Source organism: Tiliqua scincoides, chromosome 1 (assembly GCF_035046505.1).
Source record: "Tiliqua scincoides isolate rTilSci1 chromosome 1, rTilSci1.hap2, whole genome shotgun sequence".
Taxonomy (NCBI): Eukaryota; Metazoa; Chordata; class Lepidosauria; order Squamata; family Scincidae; genus Tiliqua; species Tiliqua scincoides.
This window is the reverse complement of record NC_089821.1, coordinates 104288502-104308360: the sequence shown is the minus strand read 5'-3', so window position 1 is coordinate 104308360 and position 19859 is coordinate 104288502. Positions and strand designations below refer to the sequence as shown.

General features: G+C 44.4%; 1 protein-coding gene across 1 annotated transcript in view; it reads right to left on the bottom strand.

Annotated features, from left to right (window-relative positions):
* The window catches only part of NOSTRIN (nitric oxide synthase trafficking), a 39730-nt gene that overhangs the window by 11609 nt on the left and 8262 nt on the right, over nucleotides 1–19859 (bottom strand). Inside the window, exons 3-8 of the mRNA XM_066621588.1 lie at nucleotides 9640–9723; nucleotides 8537–8599; nucleotides 8252–8333; nucleotides 6706–6768; nucleotides 4524–4622; nucleotides 3966–4091 (exon numbers count right to left, since the gene is read on the bottom strand). Coding sequence (XP_066477685.1) covers nucleotides 3966–4091; nucleotides 4524–4622; nucleotides 6706–6768; nucleotides 8252–8333; nucleotides 8537–8599; nucleotides 9640–9723 — 517 coding nt within the window. The remainder of the gene's footprint in view (nucleotides 1–3965; nucleotides 4092–4523; nucleotides 4623–6705; nucleotides 6769–8251; nucleotides 8334–8536; nucleotides 8600–9639; nucleotides 9724–19859) is intronic.

The window sequence follows — 19859 nt, the reverse complement described above, 5'->3', positions numbered from 1 at the left end:
GCCTGCAATAACACCCCACCCCAAAGAATCAGTAAGATTTTCACCCCTACCCAGTACCCAGTTCAATTTAAGTTCTTATATTTCAAGCATATCACTATCAGGACCCACCTGGCTTTACAAGTCTGAGAGCCCAATCCTATGCCTGTCTACTCAGAAGTAAGTCCCATTATAGTCAGTGGGGCTTACTCCCAGGAAAGTGTGGATAGGATTGCAGCCTGAAACAGAAAAAAAATCACTTTATCCTGTCAAGCCTCTGTTTCATTCTTTTTATTGGGGGTGGGGCTGCCTTCTGGAGCATTTGTTGAGCTCCAGTTGCATCAAATCAGGACCATTCTGGTGGCCCCACATTTCCCTTTGCCAGACCTGCTCAGGAGCCAAGGCACATTGGCTTACTTGCAAGTAAATGCAACCATATGGCTTAGTCTTGCTTTCCATAGGGCTCAATACATTCGCCAAATGGGAGGGATGGACCTCCTTCTTGGGTGTTTTTTGGGGGCTAAATTCACTGGATCAGGACCATTCTGATGTTGTTGGATTCCTCTTGGCCTGCCCTTTCTGATGGACTAAGGCAAGTTCACCTACTCACGAGTAAACTCACAATATGGCTCAGTTTCACTTTCCATTGGGATCCATGCATTTTTTGTTTTCCAGTTTTTTGCCAATAATGTTTGATAGAAAAGAGATATTCCACTCTGGTTTTTTACAATGAATTCCGCTGGAAATTCCACATCCAACGGTATATAACATGATGAGGTTACTCCTAACCACCGTGATTTTAGCGTGTCACCTCCCCAGTGTGTGCCACCCCCCCTTCCGCATCACCCGGTGTGGCCCACCACCTGCACCCCCTAGCAAAGCCACTGACTACTCCTCAGCAGCGCCTTTATTTTAACTACTATAACACAAGAAGCACAACACTGTGTCTGAAATAGCACTGTTTCTTTGCCATTTAAACTTGAATATATATTCAAGAGCAGGTCTTGACCTGTGCTGTGAATCTTGAGCACATTTCCTCCCCTTGAAATCTGAAGTGGTGTGTTTGAATCCAGTCAAAATTAGGAAGTTTTGTATTTCATTCCTAAACATTACAATGTATGTGCATTGCCTACCTCCCTGAGGAGTTTTGGGGCCATAATAGCAAAGATACTGGTTTTCCTGAAAGGCACACAAGCCTTAAAATCTACCTTAAAAGGTGACAACTTTAAGGCTGAAGTGGTCAGTTTTTGTGACAGGTTAAATACCCTCTCGTCACCCATTTTGTGAGCCTCCACTGACTCCCTTCAAAGGCTCCATATTTTGCAATATGAGCAAAAAGTGTAATGTAAAAATAAACACAATATAATAATTAAAAAACAAACTACTCTGCCTTTCTCCGTTTGGAGAAACCCTACTCAAGGCAGCTTATGATATCAATTAAAAAGTAATCCGCACCAAAAAATACAATAAAACAACAGCAACCATTAAAACAAAATCATAACGGGGAATAAAAACGTTAAGCAAACTCTGAGAAAGCCTGTGTAATGAGCCAGATCTTCAACCTCTCGCTTCAACCACAACAGTCTCCCTGCATGTGCAGCAAGAAACCTTGCAAAGTGTCATTTCAACCCTCAAAAATAGTCAAGGATGCAAGCAAAGGAGTCAAAGTGAGATGGGGGGTGGGGCTTCTCAAAGCAGAGGCAGGGTTGTTTCTTTGCTGGCCCTGAAAGCTGATTTACACACATTGCCTTGGGCTGTTTTTGGCATTCACAGGAGTTATCCAATTGCACAAGCTGGCTGCTCAAGGATTTCCACTGCAGTGGCTTCACCTGTGGCACAAACTTTGCACTGTGTGTCATCATCCTGATAATGCATTTGTCATCCTCTGTGTTTTTTGTAGCATTGCAATAACACTCGTTTCCAGGCCCAATTCAAGGTGCTGGTCTTGACCTTTAGAACCCTATGCAGCTCGGGGCCAGGATATTTGAAGGATCGACTATTTCAGCACAATCTGGTTCATCTTTTCAGGTCATCAGAAAAGCACCCCCAGCCTACAGAGGTGTGGGGGACACTGGCAAGAAATAGGACCTTCTCAGTAGTGGCACCAACTCTTTGGAATTCCTTCCCTCTTGAGCTACCAACTGCTCCCTCCTTGCAGACCTTCTGGCATGGCCTGAAGACCTTTTTATTCAGGCAAGCCTTTTGAGACTTGGTCTTTTAAATTAATATCTAGCTTTTACAGGCTTGCCCTTTTAACGTGTTGCTGTTGCCCTGTGGATATAAATGATGTTTTATGGTTGTTTTTAATGTTTGTTTTAATGTTTTAAAGTTTTATGGATTTTTTTTTTATGGAAAGTTTTTAGGACAGAGTATGATTGTTTTTAACTGTGTTTTCACGTTTTTGTATCTGCCCTTTTGTAAGCCGCCTGAGTCACCCTGGGAAGAAAGGCGGGGTAAAAATGCTTTAAATAAATAAGTAACACTTTAAAATGCAAAAAGTGGCTGCACCTGAGGTCTATAAGATACCAAGGCCGCCCATCAGGCAGGAATCATGAGTGAACAAACAAAAACTGCTGGAAACAAACACACTGAGCACATGATTGATTCCTTCCTATTGAAACCAACTGGCTTTGCTTTAGTTGGTTTGTGTTCTTCACTACTTTTTACATAGGTGTTTCTTTAGCTTAAAAAATGTTAAAGTTTGGAGAAGGTGTAATGTTATTAAGGATGTTAAGAAGGATGTCATTAAAAATACAGTAGCTCTGTCTCAGTGGAGGTGGTGATGCTTAACAGGATTTAATTAAATTTATGCTTCAAGAAAATGACTCGAGTGGGAAATTTATGGTCAATTTGTTGATGGTGGGTTTTCAAAAATGGTTTTAACGAAACTTTATGTTTTATTACTTTTTAGGTCGTATTCTAAAGTAAGTTATGAGAACAGTTGTTGCTTGCTATAGATCCACCACTCAGACAAACCTTTCTGGATCTGGTGGTGGTCTTCTTGCACTGCTGCCATGTGCCACAGCATCCTAAAATGGCTGCCGGTGCACTCTGTGAATGCTGCCAAAAAATATTTTACAACTGCGGACCCGTGTTCTACTGTCATAAATTCCACGTTCTAAATAGAATTGGGCCGTAAACAAAGCTCCCTGTGTTTAACCTTGCTTTGCAGCAGCCAATATTGAATATTTCAATTGTCTGAGGCGTGGAATGGATGAAGATATAGTTGTCTGAAGAACAGTTCCACTAAACAGGTTACTACCGGGAACTTATAACAAGTCTTGTAGCAATCCTTCAAGTTCTGTCTCTATAAGTTCTCCAGCAAATTTTCAAGTCTTTGTACAAACCCTTTGCCTTTGTCATTCATAATTAATTGTGTGATTAAACAATGGTTGTGAGTTAATCCATTTTCATAACTTGTGTTAGGCTGCAGCAGGTTTTTGTGAAAATTCACACTCAATACAATACAATAAATACTTATGCATTTGTACATAACAAGTTCTGAGTATGTCATTTCCAGTTGTGTACTTTAAGCAGGAATGGGCAAATCCAGCGTGGCTTGACTTGAGTCAAGTCTTGAGTCTCTGTCCCCTGCGACTTGACTAAAAAATGAGTCGTAACAGGAGAGCTTTCCAAGTCATCGAGTCACCAAGGGGTCAGGCAAAGGTCTTAGTCAACCAGACAAGCCAGGGCTGAACCTGGGATCTAATGCAGATATAAGTCATGCACTCTTTCACTGAGCTATGGGTTCTCCCTGTCATCTTTCTGTACCTTCAAAAATAGCAATGATTTTTATCCAGAGTCATTTTTCAGGTCTTGAATTTCTCAAATTGAACACACAGCTGTAAAATAAGAAGGTATCTCTGTTTTCTGGTTGAACTGCAGATGAAAATAACCATGGATGGAAGACCAGAACGCAGCTTGTTTATATCCTAGGAAAAGTATCAGCATGAAAATTTACTACAGTAAAAGAACCTCAAATGACTTGCCTGGTGGCAGTTTTCTAAAGCAGTCTCCCATCTTAACCTTGTTTCACAGGCAGCTAAATTCTTTGCATAATAATCTTCATCATCCTTGGCCAGTTTTACTGCAGATTTTTCCAGGCTTCTGAGCAACTAAAATAAAAATGAAAATATAAGTGCATGTTTGTAAAATCATGAGATAATTGACTCCCCTGAGGCGTACTTCTTGTTAGCAGGTACAAAAATGGCCTTTTATTTAAGCCCATGTGAGTTCAGCAGAGAAAAGGTCAACAGCTTCATGGCTCAGGACAGTTTACACAATATAACATTCATGGAACAATATGCAAACAATCGGATGGGAAAATCTCTACTGAAAGCTGCACAATATTGAAGGATCCCTTCCAAAAAAGACAGAGTAGGTTACTGCCTGTCCATCTATGAAACACAGAGATTTCCACCATCTACTAACCTAAATTCTGTCCAATTCTGCTAACCTAAATTCCCAGACTGGGAATAGGGATTTCCCTACACATGTGCTTGTGTAAACCAATCTTCACTCCTATCAGGTATTCACTGAAGATGTACCTTTTTTTTGGTCTTGGGTGAAGCCAATTGCTGGGAGCTTTCTGTAGCACGGAAGAGTACTTCATGATCTCTGGTAAGCTCCTTTAATTTCTTCTTGGCCTACCACCAAAGACACAGAAATCAAGTCACAAAACACTTTAAGATGGGACTGGCTACTTTTAGCTGAGCTATACTAGTGAGCTCAGGGGCTTGGAAATGTGATCAAGCAGTGTAATTTTTTAAAATTAATTATTGCGATTCCTGGCTTACTAGCCACTGTTGAAATTATAAATGACTAATTGGGTTTGCAAAGTCCACAAAAGCATTGCTAACGACCTTCCATGAGATTCAAACAGAGTGGACAAACTACACAGGCTCACCAATGGCCATCTGGGCTGAAACTCTTGTGAGGTTTAGTTAACTTCTTCTAGAAACTACTTCTGTGCTCAGTAACACCTCAATGGTGGTTTAAATTTTCAATCTAGGAATGACCTCAGTGACCCTACATTCTTCAAATTGGACTTCAAATATCTATACAGTTCTAAATATCTGCAGAACTGAATATCAGGTCCCCAACACCTTTTTTAGAGTCATTGTCTGGTTAGGTTCAAGGCTATAGCTTAATCTCTCTCCCCATCTGAAACTAGCAGCATTAGCACTACCCAACAGCACCCTTATATTTAATAACTTATTTAGATCCAGCCTTTCCAGAGCTCAGGGTGTTATATATGGGGTTTCCATGCAGTCTCCCATCCAGGCAATGACCAGACTTAGACCTGCTTAGCTTCAGTATAGTCAGTGCCGATCCTGGCCCTGGAGCCATGACCACAAGTTGCTGTCCCTCCCTCCCTCCCCACTGGCCAGTTTTGCCACTCCCCACCACTCCAACCCCTGCCTCCCTTCTGGAGGCCTGGGGAAGCTCCCCCACCCTCTACAGCCTTGTAAAGCCCACTGCCCAAAAACATTACCTCTGGTTTCACTGAGGAAACTGGCAATGATGTTTTGATGCCCTTAGAAGGGCTTCTGAGAGCTGGGAATGCCACTGGGGGAAAGACCCTCAGATTGCTGGCCAATTGAATGCCATAGGGGGGCACCAGGGGGTGGATGGCAGCACGCCATCACCACCCCCAAGCCTGATGCCCAGGACATTTGTCCCCCTCGCTCCCCTCAAGTACACAACATAGTTGCTGCTTCATGGGCCTTCCTCTCTGGCAAGTGACCATCAGTGCTTACCTGCAGGCATAGCTTTTATCTCCCCGATTAGAACCGGTCCCACCACTAGTGCCTGGCAGTTATGTGTAAGAGAGCCAGTTGCTTGCTCTTGAAAGCCCACCCAGAAATCAGACAGAGTCTCTCTGCCCTTGTGTTTGTTGTATGGAAGGACTTTTGTTGTTTTTGCATAGTTCTCCCAACTCAAGTGGGGAAGGTACACCACTACAGCACTGGGTCAATTTGTACATTCAAAAGTACATGTATTTCAGTCTGTGTTGAGCTCCCCATTGTATACAGAGGAATGAAATTTGCTTTGAAATGCGTTCACTGCAAATTCTAGGCCTCCAGAACAATACCAGGTCACTTAAAATCACCCATGCTTTTTGCTGGCATGGTACCTGGAAAGTTGTTATCAGATAAACGAAACAAAAACAAAACCACACACAACGCTTCTATGTGTGCACAATCTCCTCCAGAAGCACCCCAGCTTTCTACTGCAGGGAGAGAGAGAAAAGTTCTGCTTCTGGAGGACGGTGATAACCCCAAATGCATGGGGTCCTTTCTTTGCAACAAATGATGAAAGAAGCAAGCTGTAGTTTAATACAAGCCTGAATATTTGTGGTTTAAAGACACTGAACTAAGTTTCTGATAGTGTGGGTTACACAAGCAACTACATTCAATTGGCTATAATACATAATACACATTGCTTTATAATACTCATATGTACCATGTATGGGACCAAGTTTTCCCTCCACACACAGCGTCCACTACAGGTTGTTTTTTTTCCTGTTAAACTGCAACACATCAATATACATATCTCTGCTATAGCACTGCCAGCCAATACCTGTTACTTGAAATAATGAGGAACAATCTGGACAAAATTAATCACTTCTAAGTCCCATTCATTTAATTGAGATCATGGGAATTGGAAGTGAGCACTTGGCTGGAGTGTGCCAATGGATTTTTATAGTTACAAATGATGAGAACTTGCCTTCATTTGTTGACGCCAGTTTCGGAGGACCACGTCTGCTGCCTTCTCAACTGTATTATCTAGCTTATGAAAGAGAAACACGATGGCATTTGAAAAATAAACCATCATTCCATTGACAGGTTGCATTTTTAGTATTAAAAGTGTCCACCACTTTTATTGGGTTAAATTCCTGGATGTTTAGCCTCATTTCAGAGCAGGAAATACAAACTATACCAACTTTGGGGGGGGGGAACCTACTACTACTACTACTACTACTACTACTACTACTACTACTACTTCACATTGCAATCTCAGCCTGGGAGGACTTTGGTTTGGCAGTTGTGCACTTGTTGAATTGACAGGAAACATCCCCATTGACTTTAGGGGAGCAGAACTTAGGAGACATCTTGCATTATATTGGCATCCATCCAAGAAATGGTGTCTAAGCATTAAAGATCCTGCCAGTTTCCTTTCAGTGCAAAAAAGCACTAAGAGCTCTGCAGGGAAATCAGGCAACACAAACCAAAAACACAGAACCCCCAAATTATAGTTTACTAATGTTATTCAGCACATCACAGAGAAAATAATTCCTGTACCCTTTTTCACTGACTCGCCCAGGAATGAAACACCTATTTCTTGGGGTGTCCTTTGAAAACTGCCTTCAACAATCTGACTTGACACATCAGTGATTGTCATCTTACTGACAAGCAGCCCAATCCTATCCACACTTACCTGGGAGTAAGCCCCAATGACTATAATGTGACTTACCTCTGAAGAGACATGCATAGGATTGGGCTGTCAGGCTGCAATCCTCACTTTCCTGGGAGTAAGTTTCATTGAACACAACAGAACTTACTTCTGAGTAGACCTGGTTTGGATTGTGCCCTCACTTGATGAAGGCATAATAAGTAACCCATATACAGTTAATGTGCAGAAGATCATTCCCTTCTGAAATATCATGAAAAAGCCTTGAACACTGTACGCATGGCTACTCAGAAGTGAATCCCACTGAATTCAATGAGATGTACCCCCAGGTACTGTGTATGGGATTGTAGCCAAATTTTCTTCCTCCTTCCACAATTCTGCATGTAGAGTAGTGGACCGATACTTCAAAATAGAATATTTTGCCTATGCTGGGTAAGATGATGAAAAAGGACATTTTAGGTGCTTTAATGAGCAGGATGGTGATGGTAAGAAGAAGACTTGAAGGCTTCCAGTTCCTAAGTACTGTAGTTGATGCCGCTGAAGAGTAATCTACTTAAGTTAATAAAGTATGCAATTCAAGCATACATTATTGTGAGAGGCCACCCAAGTTTGATTGTGTTTATACAGACATTCTGTTACCTAGTTTTGGCTGTGCAGTTCCATTTGTTCATTCTACACCTTCATTTCAAATGTTCAAAGCTAGAGAGAAGATGAGGCTAACAAAGATAGGATGTTCCTTGCAAGAAATGTCACTTCACGAGTGAACAGTTTTTGGAGCAGATCTCCAATTGAAACCAATTTTCAAAACATGCAACATGCCACTATCAAAATGCAGCACTAGGTTACCATGAGATCTACTCACTGCTTTTTTCCTCTTCTCATGTTGCTCCAAGATGCAATTGGTTGGGTTTATTGCTTCCATCTGAATGGCTCTGCCAAGTTTGCTAGGGACAAAACATAAAAGACATGCACCTGCTACATGAAATTATTTGCCAGACAAACACAGTAGTAAATTAATGTTTATTAGTTGTAAATATTCTCTGGGCAATCTCAGAGCAAGCAATAAACATGGAAATGTTTAGTGTATAGGCTTTAGAACCCCTTCAGTCCCCAGTGGACTCTGAATAATATATCAGATTATACTTACCTGTGCAAATCAGATGCTGACTTCATCCCCTCAGAGACACAAAGCCAGGCACTGCAGACATAACTTAAGAAGAACCAAAAAAGAAAATGTGGGGATGAGTTTTGAGTTTGGCTTCTGGAATCAATAATATGCCTCCTAAGAATCTGATCTGAGCTGTAATAAAAAATTCTTCCTACATCTGTATTAATATTTCCATTCACATAAGACAGTGGCTCCCAAACTTTTTAGCACTGGAACCCACTTTAAGATGACACTCTATCAGGACCCACCTAGGTTTACCAGCCTTTAAAAAAAGATCTAGAAAGATATTTATTTATTTATTTATTTATAAGTAATAATAACCAGAAGAAAGACTGTCAAACATTTATCTCCTTATATTTATAGAACCCTGCAAACTGCAGGAGCTGAGCTCTTTGCAGGGTAGTTAGCAGCTACAGTATCTGATTTCTGAATAGCCTCCTGGCTTGAGGCTCACCCTTTGGTGACCCACCAAAAATCAGGTCGCAACCCACCAGGAAGTCCCGACCCACATAAGATGTTGCTTTACAGAACTCACCCGAGAACCAGAGTGGGTTCTACAAATGCCATTTTGCAAATATAATTCTGGCTGCTCTGCAACTCAGTGTGTCAGTGAACTTGACTGTGTGAATGTTGGAAGCCAAGATGCAGACTTCTGAAACACTTGTTAATATTTTGGACGAAGGAAACAGTCATCTAAGCTCTGTAGTGCTCTTTTGCTCAAGGTCTGTCCTATTCTGGGCACCTCCTCCAGTGGCTTTTCCACAGAGAGTTGCCCACAAGTTGTTTTCTGCTCCATAGGGAACAGATATGAGTACCCACATCATTTTCCCTGTGGGGGAAAAAACAGCAGGGAAGTGATTTTGAGCAGAAAATTCACAGGTGCCAAAAAGCTTTAAAAGCCTCCATCTTTCCCAGTGTAGATTTTCCAAAAAGACTTCAACCTTCATAGTAGCATGTTGTAAAAAAGAAAGAAAGAAAAAAGCAATGTTTAAGTTTTTAAAACATTTTTTAAAACCCAGCAATTCTAGATGGAGTTTGTTTTTCCTGCTTATTTTATTTACAGCCCTGGATCTGTCACTTACTTGACCTTCATTTTGTCAAGCACTTTGGTGAGCTTCTTGGCCAATTTCTCCAATCCTTTGGCATAGGTAATCTCCAAGTCAGCCCTGTCAACAAAGTAACTGGAGATCAGTACTGTATCATGCATTCAGTCACAGCACCTAAACATTGGTTTTTTTAGGGAAGCTGAAGCAGGAAAAAAGGGAACTCCCCCCTACATGAAAAGAAGCCCCTTTCTCTCACAGTGAGCGACCACAAAAGCCAATCATTTGTTTCAAAACACCATCTGGCACATCACACCTGAAGACATCTTGAAGTAACTAAAGGGCACAATCCTAACCAGGTCTACTCAGAAGCAAGTCCTATTTTGTTCAATGGGGCTTACTCTCAGGAAAGTGTGGTTAGGATTGGAGCCAAAGTGACTTAACTTTGACTGACATCAGCACAAAGCATCCTTGGACAGCTTGTGGGGAGCACTCCTGATGTTGGTGTTATGAGAAACCTCCCCCCCCCCCATTTTATTGTATTTCTGGTTAAACTACTTTGATATCCAGAAACATTTCACAGGCCTTCACATATGGATGCCAGCATGCAATATGGACTGTTCTCTCAGAAACACAGGCCTACAAGGCCTCATTTCCACTTTGGTCAGGCTCAGACTCTTGGTTGTTTGTTTGTGTTTGTCCTGTCCCCCCCCCCATCCCCTCCACAATTACACATCCTGGAGCTGCTCCTCACATCCTGGGGTAGGACTAGGCCCAGTCAATAAGCCAGGGTTGGGCGAGTTCTCCTTCCCTTACCATGGTGATGGACGTGGGTTCCTGTCATTCTTAGTGGTCTGCTGGTAGTAATGGCAGAGTTGTATCAAGGGCCCTTCTCCATCAAAGGCTCCTGTCTGCCATTCCCCACCCCTACAATATATCATGCGGTGTTGGGGGGGGGGAGAAGCTGGCTGCAGCAGCTGGCTATGTTACTGCTGCTGGCCAAGTATGAAGGAAACATGCATCGGCCAACACTGCAGGGGAAGAGGACCCACCAAGGTAGAAGACCACCCACTAGAGGTCACCTTAACAGCCAGCCCCATCTTCACACATTTTGAGAGTTATAAGAAAAAAGAATCACAGGTGTCACATCTACCATGCAACATCCACAGTCTGGTTTAATATTACAAGATCAGAATGTAGCACAAGCAAACCATTTATTTATGTATTATGTCTATTGCTTTGTAAAATTCTTTTCTGTTGAATAGCAGCATATAAATATTTGCAATAGTAAGGATATTTCATTGTCACAATAACCAGCCCAGCATGTCATCTTCCAAAGCATTTCCATGGCATGCAAAAGTAGGACAAAGGCAGTGAGCAGTGGTCATGTGCACTCTGGACTTTTCCAAACCACTTCACCACCATTCCCAGCCCAGTCTTGTCATAGCTCTTATGGCAGTCACAGTCCTTGCATGACCTTGCACACAATCACAGAAAATAAGAACACGTAACAATAGTCATAGTAATATAAAATACTTTAAAAGGGAAGAACCCTAACCAAGCATTCAGAAGCTCATAGTTTCTTACTACCCTTAGAAACAAAAGTGGTCATCATCATACAAACAAAATTTACACCCATTTGTGGTATAACTCTAATAACTGACTAACGATTACTTTAGTGGGATTTTAAACTGGATTTTACACGTTGTGTTTTTGGTTTTTTTTGTAAAACAAAAACACAAAAAATAAGCAGATAGGACATTTTCAAAGTGCATATTTTGAGAAACCCACTTCTGATGCACAAATTTGTAAGCAGTGCTCTGCATTTTGAGAGCAGTTCTCTGTCATTTTGGAGCTGTAGTTCTCCTCCCCCATGCTGGTCCATAATTCATGTCATTTGGCAGTGCCATATTGAAACAGACATCACCTCTGCTAAGTGTTCTGCTAATGCACCGTCATGAATCAGTTATGCCCTGTTTGCCCTCAGCGTTCATGTAATTTACATGAGAAAATTGGTTTGCGTCTCTCAGCCATTCCTGCTGGCTTTTACTAGAAGGTGATTTATCAGTATCTGGAGCAGAACGGGATGCTCTTAGAATGAGAGGTGGGATGGGACAAAGAAAGAAGATGGACTAGAAAACCAGCAACTCCAATCTGTAAGCTCAAACTATAAACAGACCTACAAAGTCTCAGGCACAGAAATATATTAAGGGTCTGATCCTATCTAGCAGCAGCACTAGACTTGCGTGTACTGCTAAGGCGATGGTTGTTGTGTAAGTGCCATAAAGCAATTCATGTCGGCCAGACAGAGGGAAGTGCCATTGCAGAAGCCTGTACAGGCGGTGCCACAGGAACTGATGGTGGTGAGGATGCCACTGAATGGTGCATGGGCATTCCGGGCCCGGGGGGGGGAGAGGAGAAGACAGGGAGGAGGCGAAACTGGGCAGGTGGTGGGTGGGAAGGAGGGCAACTCAGGCCTGGGAGGGGGGGTGGGGACAGTGGCAGAAGCTGCCACTGGGTCCTATCCCTCATTCCCAGTCTGAAGCCTTACACAGGGCTGCTCGGATCTGCCCAGTAGACCCATAGAGGCTGCTGGGGCTTGACAAGGGGTAAGGGAACAAATGTTTCCTGACCCTGAAGAGACTGCAGCTGCCTTCCTGGCCGTGTGGTATACAGCAGCAGCCATTTCTGATACCAAAAGGGCTGTTTTATATAGGGGAATAATTACACTGCCCTTATTGGAAACTTCAGGACCATAGGCTGGATAACAAAACAGCGTAATGCAGAGAAATTCCCTTTTAGCTTAAGGAAGAGACTGAGAGAAAGATAACTTTTAATAAAAGATTATATTTTTATTACAAAGTACACAGGTAAACATAATGCACATGGAAAAATGATGTGTCTTGGTCCTAGTACTTGCATCTAGTGTACCTAGCTTTATGGTGGTTGCAGGTGAAAAGTATTTGGTGCAGCCGAGGAAATTAGAAAAGGATAGGTTGTAGGGAAGGATTTTAGGGGTCCCTGATCTGCCAAACCCAGTTGCTGACTAAAGATGGGGAGAGAAGGGGAGAAAAAAAAGGGGGGGAAGAAGGGAAAAGGTTCCAGACGCGAGATAGTTACCTTTCTTGTAGAGCAGTTGGATGGAGGGGGGGAAGTCCTGGGAGGAGGACCTTCTGCCTTGGGGGGGAGAGTCAGAGAGAGCAAGCATGTGCCAGCCTCTCTCTTAAAAAGGGTTTTTTCCTGACCTGGAGCTGACCTGGATGACCTGCATGTGAGCTAGAGCTGACCTGGATGTGCTTGCTTACTACACACAGTGGGGTACTTGGAATATGTAAAACACTGAAAGGATTATCAGCAAAATTCAATAGGGTCAAATGACTGTCTTCCTAGCTGGGGGAACCCACACAATAATAAGAATACAGCAATGCAGGAAGGCAATTCAAATTTGCATAGAGTACTTAAGCAGTGATTGAATTACCACAATACAATGAATACAGTAATGTAAAACAATAGGAGACACTTAAGCAATGATTTACTATGCCAGACTTCTTGACCGTAGAGAGGTGGATGCTGTCACCATGAGCTTGTGACTTTACCAGGGTTTTTGGAAAAGTGTGCTGGGAGAAGGGTGGCCTGCATGATGTTTTACTAACATAACCAGATATAAGATCACAACTAAGGAAAAGTCCCTTAGTTTCCCCTTACATCCCCTTATACAATGATGTCTCACCCTCTACTCCCCATTCTCCAATGCTGTAGCTCATCACTCTCCCCTCCTTCACATTGCCTCTTCCTCTCTGTTCCTCTCTTTTCCAATTCAAAGAGTAGGAGCAGCAGTGGAGAAGGAACAGCAGTGGAGACAAGTAGGTGGACAGAGATGGGAGCCCCCACCACGTCTGCTGCCTAAAGCAACCACTTCTGTTGGCCTCATGGATGGGCCAGCCTCTTATCCTTTGAAATTTATTTGTCACTGAATGTATAAACCAGCTCCACTGAAAATCGTAGTCTTTGAAATGAAATAAATGTTGTATTGTGACACTCTTTCTCTCGATACCGAGCTAAACAAATGCATCGGTAAAGCAGCTACCACGTTTTCCAGACTCACAAAGAGAGTCTGGTCCAACAAGAAGCTGACAGAACATACCAAGATCCAGGTCTACAGAGCTTGCGTCCTGAGTACACTTCTGTACTGCAGCAAGTCATGGACTCTTCGCTCACAAAAGGAGAGGAAACTGAACGCTTTCCACATGCGCTGCCTCCAACGCATCCTCAGCATCACCTGGCAGGACAAAGTTCCAAACAACACAGTCCTGAAACGTGCTGAAATCCCTAGCATGTATGCACTGCTGAAACAGAGATGCCTGCGTTGGCTCGGTAATGTCGTGAGAATGGATGATGGCCGGATCCCAAAGGATCTCCTCTATGGAGAATTCGTGCAAGGAAAGCGCCCTACAGGTAGACCACAGCTGCGATACAAGGACATCTGCAAGAGGGATCTGAAGGCCTTAGGGATAGACCTCAACAAGTGGGAAACCCTGGCCTCTGAGCGGCCCACTTGGAGGCAGGCTGTGCAGCATGGCCTTTCCCAGTTTGAAGAGACACTTGGCCAACAGTCTGAGGCAAAGAGGCAAAGAAGGAAGGCCCATAGCCAGGGAGACAGACCAGGGACAGACTGCACTTGCTCCCGTTGTGGAAGGGATTGTCACTCCCGAATTGGCCTTTTCAGCCACACTAGACGCTGTTCCAGAACCACCTTTCAGAGCGCAATACCATAGTCTTTCGAGACTGAAGGTTGCCACCAACAAATTGCAGTGTATCTACATGACTCATTGAAACACGCAAATAGCAGACATCAACAGAATGGGCACCAGCAAAATGTCCTGTATTAAACTTACTATCAGCTGACATGACTAATGGCCCAATTCTATCCTACCTTAACACCAGCAAAGCATGTTCTCTACCTTCACAAAAGTGCAGTAAAATCTTTTTTGACAGCACGCCTTCCACGCCTTCCGGGAAGGCCAGCAGGTGAAGCTGTGACTGCTGAAGCAGGTGGGTCTTGAGCGAGAGGAGGATCAGGGATGAGGAGGGGTGACATGGGGTGCGGGGAAGATGTATGAGGACCAGGAAGGGGGTAGGATCAGTGGTGCCAGCATGCACTGTATCCTTTCCCCTTCCTGGGCCTGATCCACTGACACAGGTCAATGTGGACTTGTGCCAGTGATATCACTGGTGCAGGTCTGAATTGACCCATAGCAGTAGCTGGGGCTTTCCCCAGGGTAATAGAACAAATATCCCCTTACCCCAAGGCAACATGCCACTTGCTGAATTCCCCTGCAGGATGTACTGTATCCTGTGTCCTCGGTGCAAGGAGCTCCAGGCTCTCAGGGAACGCGTCCGCTCCCTTGAAGCCTTGGTGGCTGACCTGGAGAAGCGCAGGCAGCCAGAGGAGGACCGTTGGGAGACTTCCGGGGACGATCAGGCTTCGTCCCAACCTCAGGCGTGCAGCTCCTCAGCTGCCCGGGTGGGAAGTCTCGGGACTGGAGGACGTCATCCTGGAGAGGAGGGAAACAATCCCCTAGGGGGGACCCCTTCTCCAGGGGATGGGCCTGTATCCGAACGCACTTGGGATACTCCTCGGCGGGAGGGGGGTCGGGGGCTTCTTGTAGTGGGGGATTCGATTATTAGAAACATAGAGAGGGGGGTTTGCGACGGATGTGAGGACCGCATGGTGACTTGCCTGCCTGGTGCGAAGGTTGCGGACATCACTTCTCGTCTAGACAGGCTAGTAGACAGTGCTGGGGGAGAGGTAGCGGCTGTGGTGCATGTCGGCACCAACGACGTGGGCAAGTGTAGCTGGGAGGTCCTGGAGGCCAAATTTAGGCTTTTAGGCAGGAAGCTGAAAGCCAGGACCTCAAAGGTAGCGTTCTCTGAAGTGCTACCTGTTCCACGCGCAGGGCCAGCTAGGCAGGCGGAGATCAGGGGTCTCAATGCGTGGATGAGACGGTGGTGTAGGGAGGAGGGGTTTAGATTCGTTAGGCACTGGGGAACTTTTTGGGACAAGCGGGGCCTGTACAAGAGGGATGGGCTCCACTTGAACCAGAATGGAACCAGACTGCTGGCGCATAACATTAAAAAGGTGGCAGAGCAGCTTTTAAACTGATCCCTGGGGGAAGGCCGACAGGAGCCGAGGGGCATCCGGTTCGGGACTCCTCATCCCTATGGGATGAGGATGGGGAGGTTAGAGAACAACAAGACAAAGGCAGGGTAGGAGAAGAAATTGGGAAAGGTAGGGTGATGGGATGTGATAGACGGTTTGGCACAATGAGAGGATGAGGGGACAAAGGAGCAAATAAGCAGCCCATCCTGGGGCATTCCGTGTATAAATGCTTATATGCGAATGCCCAAAGTCTACGAGCAAAGGTGGGAGAACTGGAATGTCTGGTGACAAGGGAAAATATTGACATAGTGGGCATAACGGAAACCTGGTGGAATGCGGAGAATCAGTGGGATACCGCAATCCCGGGCTATAAACTCTACAGGAGGGACAGGCAGGGGCGTGTTGGAGGTGGGGTGGCCCTTTATGTTAAGGAAGGGATAGAATCCAGCAAAGTAGAGATTGAAGGTGGGTCCGACTCCACCGTAGAATCTCTGTGGGTTAAATTACCAGGCTTGTGCAGCGATGTAATACTGGGGGCGTGCTATTGTCCTCCAGACCAGAAATCTGATGGGGACCTTGAAATGAGGAAACAGATCAGGGAGGTGACAAGGAGGGACAGGGTTGTAATCATGGGGGACTTCAATTATCCTCATATTGACTGGGTCAATTTGTGTTCTGGTCACGATAAGGAAACCGGATTTCTTGACGTGCTAAATGACTGTGGCTTAGATCAGCTAGTCACGGAGCCCACCAGAGGACAGGTGACTCTGGATTTAATATTGTGCGGTACGCAGGACCTGGTTAGAGATGTAAACGTTACTGAGCCATTGGGGAACAGTGATCATGCTGCAATCCGTTTTGACGTGCACGTTGGGGGAAGAATACCAGGCAAATCTCTAACAAAAACCCTTGACTTCCGACGGGCGGACTTCCCTCAAATGAGGAGGCTGGTTAGAAGGAGGTTGAAAGGGAGGGTAAAAAGAGTCCAATCTCTCCAGAGTGCATGGAGGCTGCTTAAAACAACAGTAATAGAGGCCCAGCAGAGGTGTATACCGCAAAGAAAGAAGGGTTCCACTAAATCCAGGAGGGTGGCCGCATGGCTAACCAGCCAAGTTAGAGAGGCTGTGAAGGGCAAGGAAGCTTCCTTCCGTAAATGGAAGTCTTGCCCTAATGAGGAGAATAAAAAGGAACATAAACTGTGGCAAAAGAAATGTAAGAAGGTGATATGGGAGGCCAAGAGAGACTATGAGGAACGCATGGCCAGCAACATTAAGGGGAATAATAAAAGCTTCTTCAAATATGTTAGAAGCAGGAAACCCGCCAGAGAAGCGGTTGGCCCTCTGGATGGTGAGGGAGGGAAAGGGGAGATAAAAGGAGACTTAGAGATGGCAGAGAAATTAAATGAGTTCTTTGCATCTGTCTTCACGGCAGAAGACCTCGGGCAGATACCGCTGCCCGAACGGCCCCTCCTGACCGAGGAGTTAAGTCAGATAGAGGTTAAAAGAGAAGATGTTTCAGACCTCATTGATAAATTAAAGATCAATAAGTCACCGGGCCCTGATGGCATACACCCAAGGGTTATTAAGGAATTGAAGAATGAAGTTGCAGATCTCTTGACTAAGGTATGCAACTTGTCCTTCAAAACAGCCACGGTGCCTGAAGATTGGAGGATAGCAAATGTCACGCCTATTTTTAAAAAGGGAAAGAGGGGGGACCCGGGAAACTATAGGCCGGTCAGCCTAACATCCATACCGGGTAAGATGGTGGAATGCCTCATCAAAGATAGGATCTCAAAACACATAGACGAACAGGCCTTGCTGAGGAGAGTCAGCATGGCTTCTGTAAGGGTAAGTCTTGCCTCACAAACCTTATAGAATTCTTTGAAAAGGTCAACAGGCATGTGGATGCGGGAGAACCCGTGGACATTATATATCTGGACTTTCAGAAGGCATTTGACACGGTCCCTCACCAAAGGCTACTGAAAAAACTCCACAGTCAGGGAATTAGAGGACAGGTCTTCTCATGGATTGAGAACTGGTTGGAGGCCAGGAAGCAGAGAGTGGGTGTCAATGGGCAATTTTCACAATGGAGAGAGGTGAAATGCGGTGTGCCCCAAGGATCTGTCCTGGGACCGGTGCTTTTCAACCTCTTCATAAATGACCTGGAGACAGGGTTGAGCAGTGAAGTGGCTGTTTGCAGACGACACCAAACTTTTCCATGTGGTAAAGACCAGAAGTGATTGTGAGGAGCTCCAGAAGGATCTCTCCAGACTGGCAGAATGGGCAGTAAAATGGCAGATGCGCTTCAATGTCAGTAAGTGTAAAGTCATGCACATTGGGGCAAAAAATCAAAACTTTAGATATAGGCTGATGGGTTCTGAGCTGTCTGTGACAGATCAGGAGAGAGATCTTGGGGTGGTGGTGGACAGCTCGATGAAAGTGTCGACCCAATGTGCGGCGGCAGTGAAGAAGGCCAATTCTATGCTTGGGATCATTAGGAAGGGTATTGAGAACAAAACGGCAAGTATTATAATGCCGTTGTACAAATCGATGGTAAGGCCACACCTGGAGTATTGTGTCCAGTTCTGGTCGCCGCATCTCAAAAAAGACATAGTGGAAATGGAAAAGGGGCAAAAGAGAGCGACTAAGATGATTACGGGGCTGGGGCACCTTCCTTATGAGGAAAGGCTACGGCGTTTGGGCCTCTTCAGCCTAGAAAAGAGACGCTTGAGGGGGGACATGATTGAGACATACAAAATTATGCAGGGAATGGACAGAGTGGATAGGGAGATGCTCTTTACACTCTCACATAATACCAGAACCAGGGGACATCCACTAAAATTGAGTGTTGGGCGGGTTAGGACAGACAAAAGAAAATATTTCTTTACTCAGCGTGTGGTTGGTCTGTGGAACTCCTTGCCACAGGATGTGGTGCTGGCGTCTAGCCTAGACGCCTTTAAAAGGGGATTGGACGAGTTTCTGGAGGAAAAATCCATTATGGGGTACAAGCCATGATGTGTATGCGCAACCTCCTGATTTTAGAAATGGGTTAAGTCAGAATGCCAGATGTATGGGAGGGCACCAGGGTGAGGTCTCTTGTTATCTGGTGTGCTCCCTGGGGCATTTGGTGGGCCGCTGTGAGATACAGGAAGCTGGACTAGATGGGCCTATGGCCTGATCCAGTGGGGCTGTTCTTATGTTCTTATGATCCTGTGCTGGAGCTGCTACATGGGTGAAGGTAAAATTGGGCTGCAAGGCTACAAACTTATACACACTTATTCACAGCAAGCACCAGTGAACAAAATGGAACTTACTTCTGAAAGAACATAGGTAGGATTGCACTGAAACTTAAGTTTATCTAATCAAAAATGTGGCAGTATTTTACTATCATGAATGAGATCCCAGACTACTGAATGCAGATTTTGTGCAGTTGAATTTCCCTTGCTTTACTATACAAAGTGGTGAAACATTCCATTCTATTTATAAAAGCATTTCTTACATAAAGGTCTCTCTCATACAAAGGAGACTCACCTTTTAAGATGCAAGACCAATCTTTTCTAGAATGGCAATTTTTTTTCCTCTGGAATGCACAGCGAATGAAATACTTGCCGTCTACTCAAAGTGTCTGACAGTAATATGAATTAGGTTTTCAGGATGAAATAACAAGTTGCAGCTAAAAGCTTTTTCTACTGGAACTTGCTCATGACTTTACAAAATCAACAATAATTGCAGCTGGAAAATATATCTGCTAACATGGGGCACAATCTAACTGTGCTTTCTAAGTTTTAAAGCATTTTAAAGTTTCACCAAAGTCAAACAGAGTTGTGTGTGAGTTTCAATAACTCCAGTTGAAACCGACTAGGTTTGAAAGTGGTTAATTTTGTTTGGGTTTTACCGAGGATCATCTGCAAGTGCTCTGGGCTCTTTTTAAAATGTTCCTTTGCATGGTTTTTATCATTTTATTGACCTTTTTAATCCACTGATCATTGTGTCAGCCATCTTGAGTACCATCTTGATATGGTGGAAGGTGAGATGTAAGTGCTAATAATAATTATAATAATGTCATTGGTGCACTAGGCCAATATAGGCATTGACAAGAT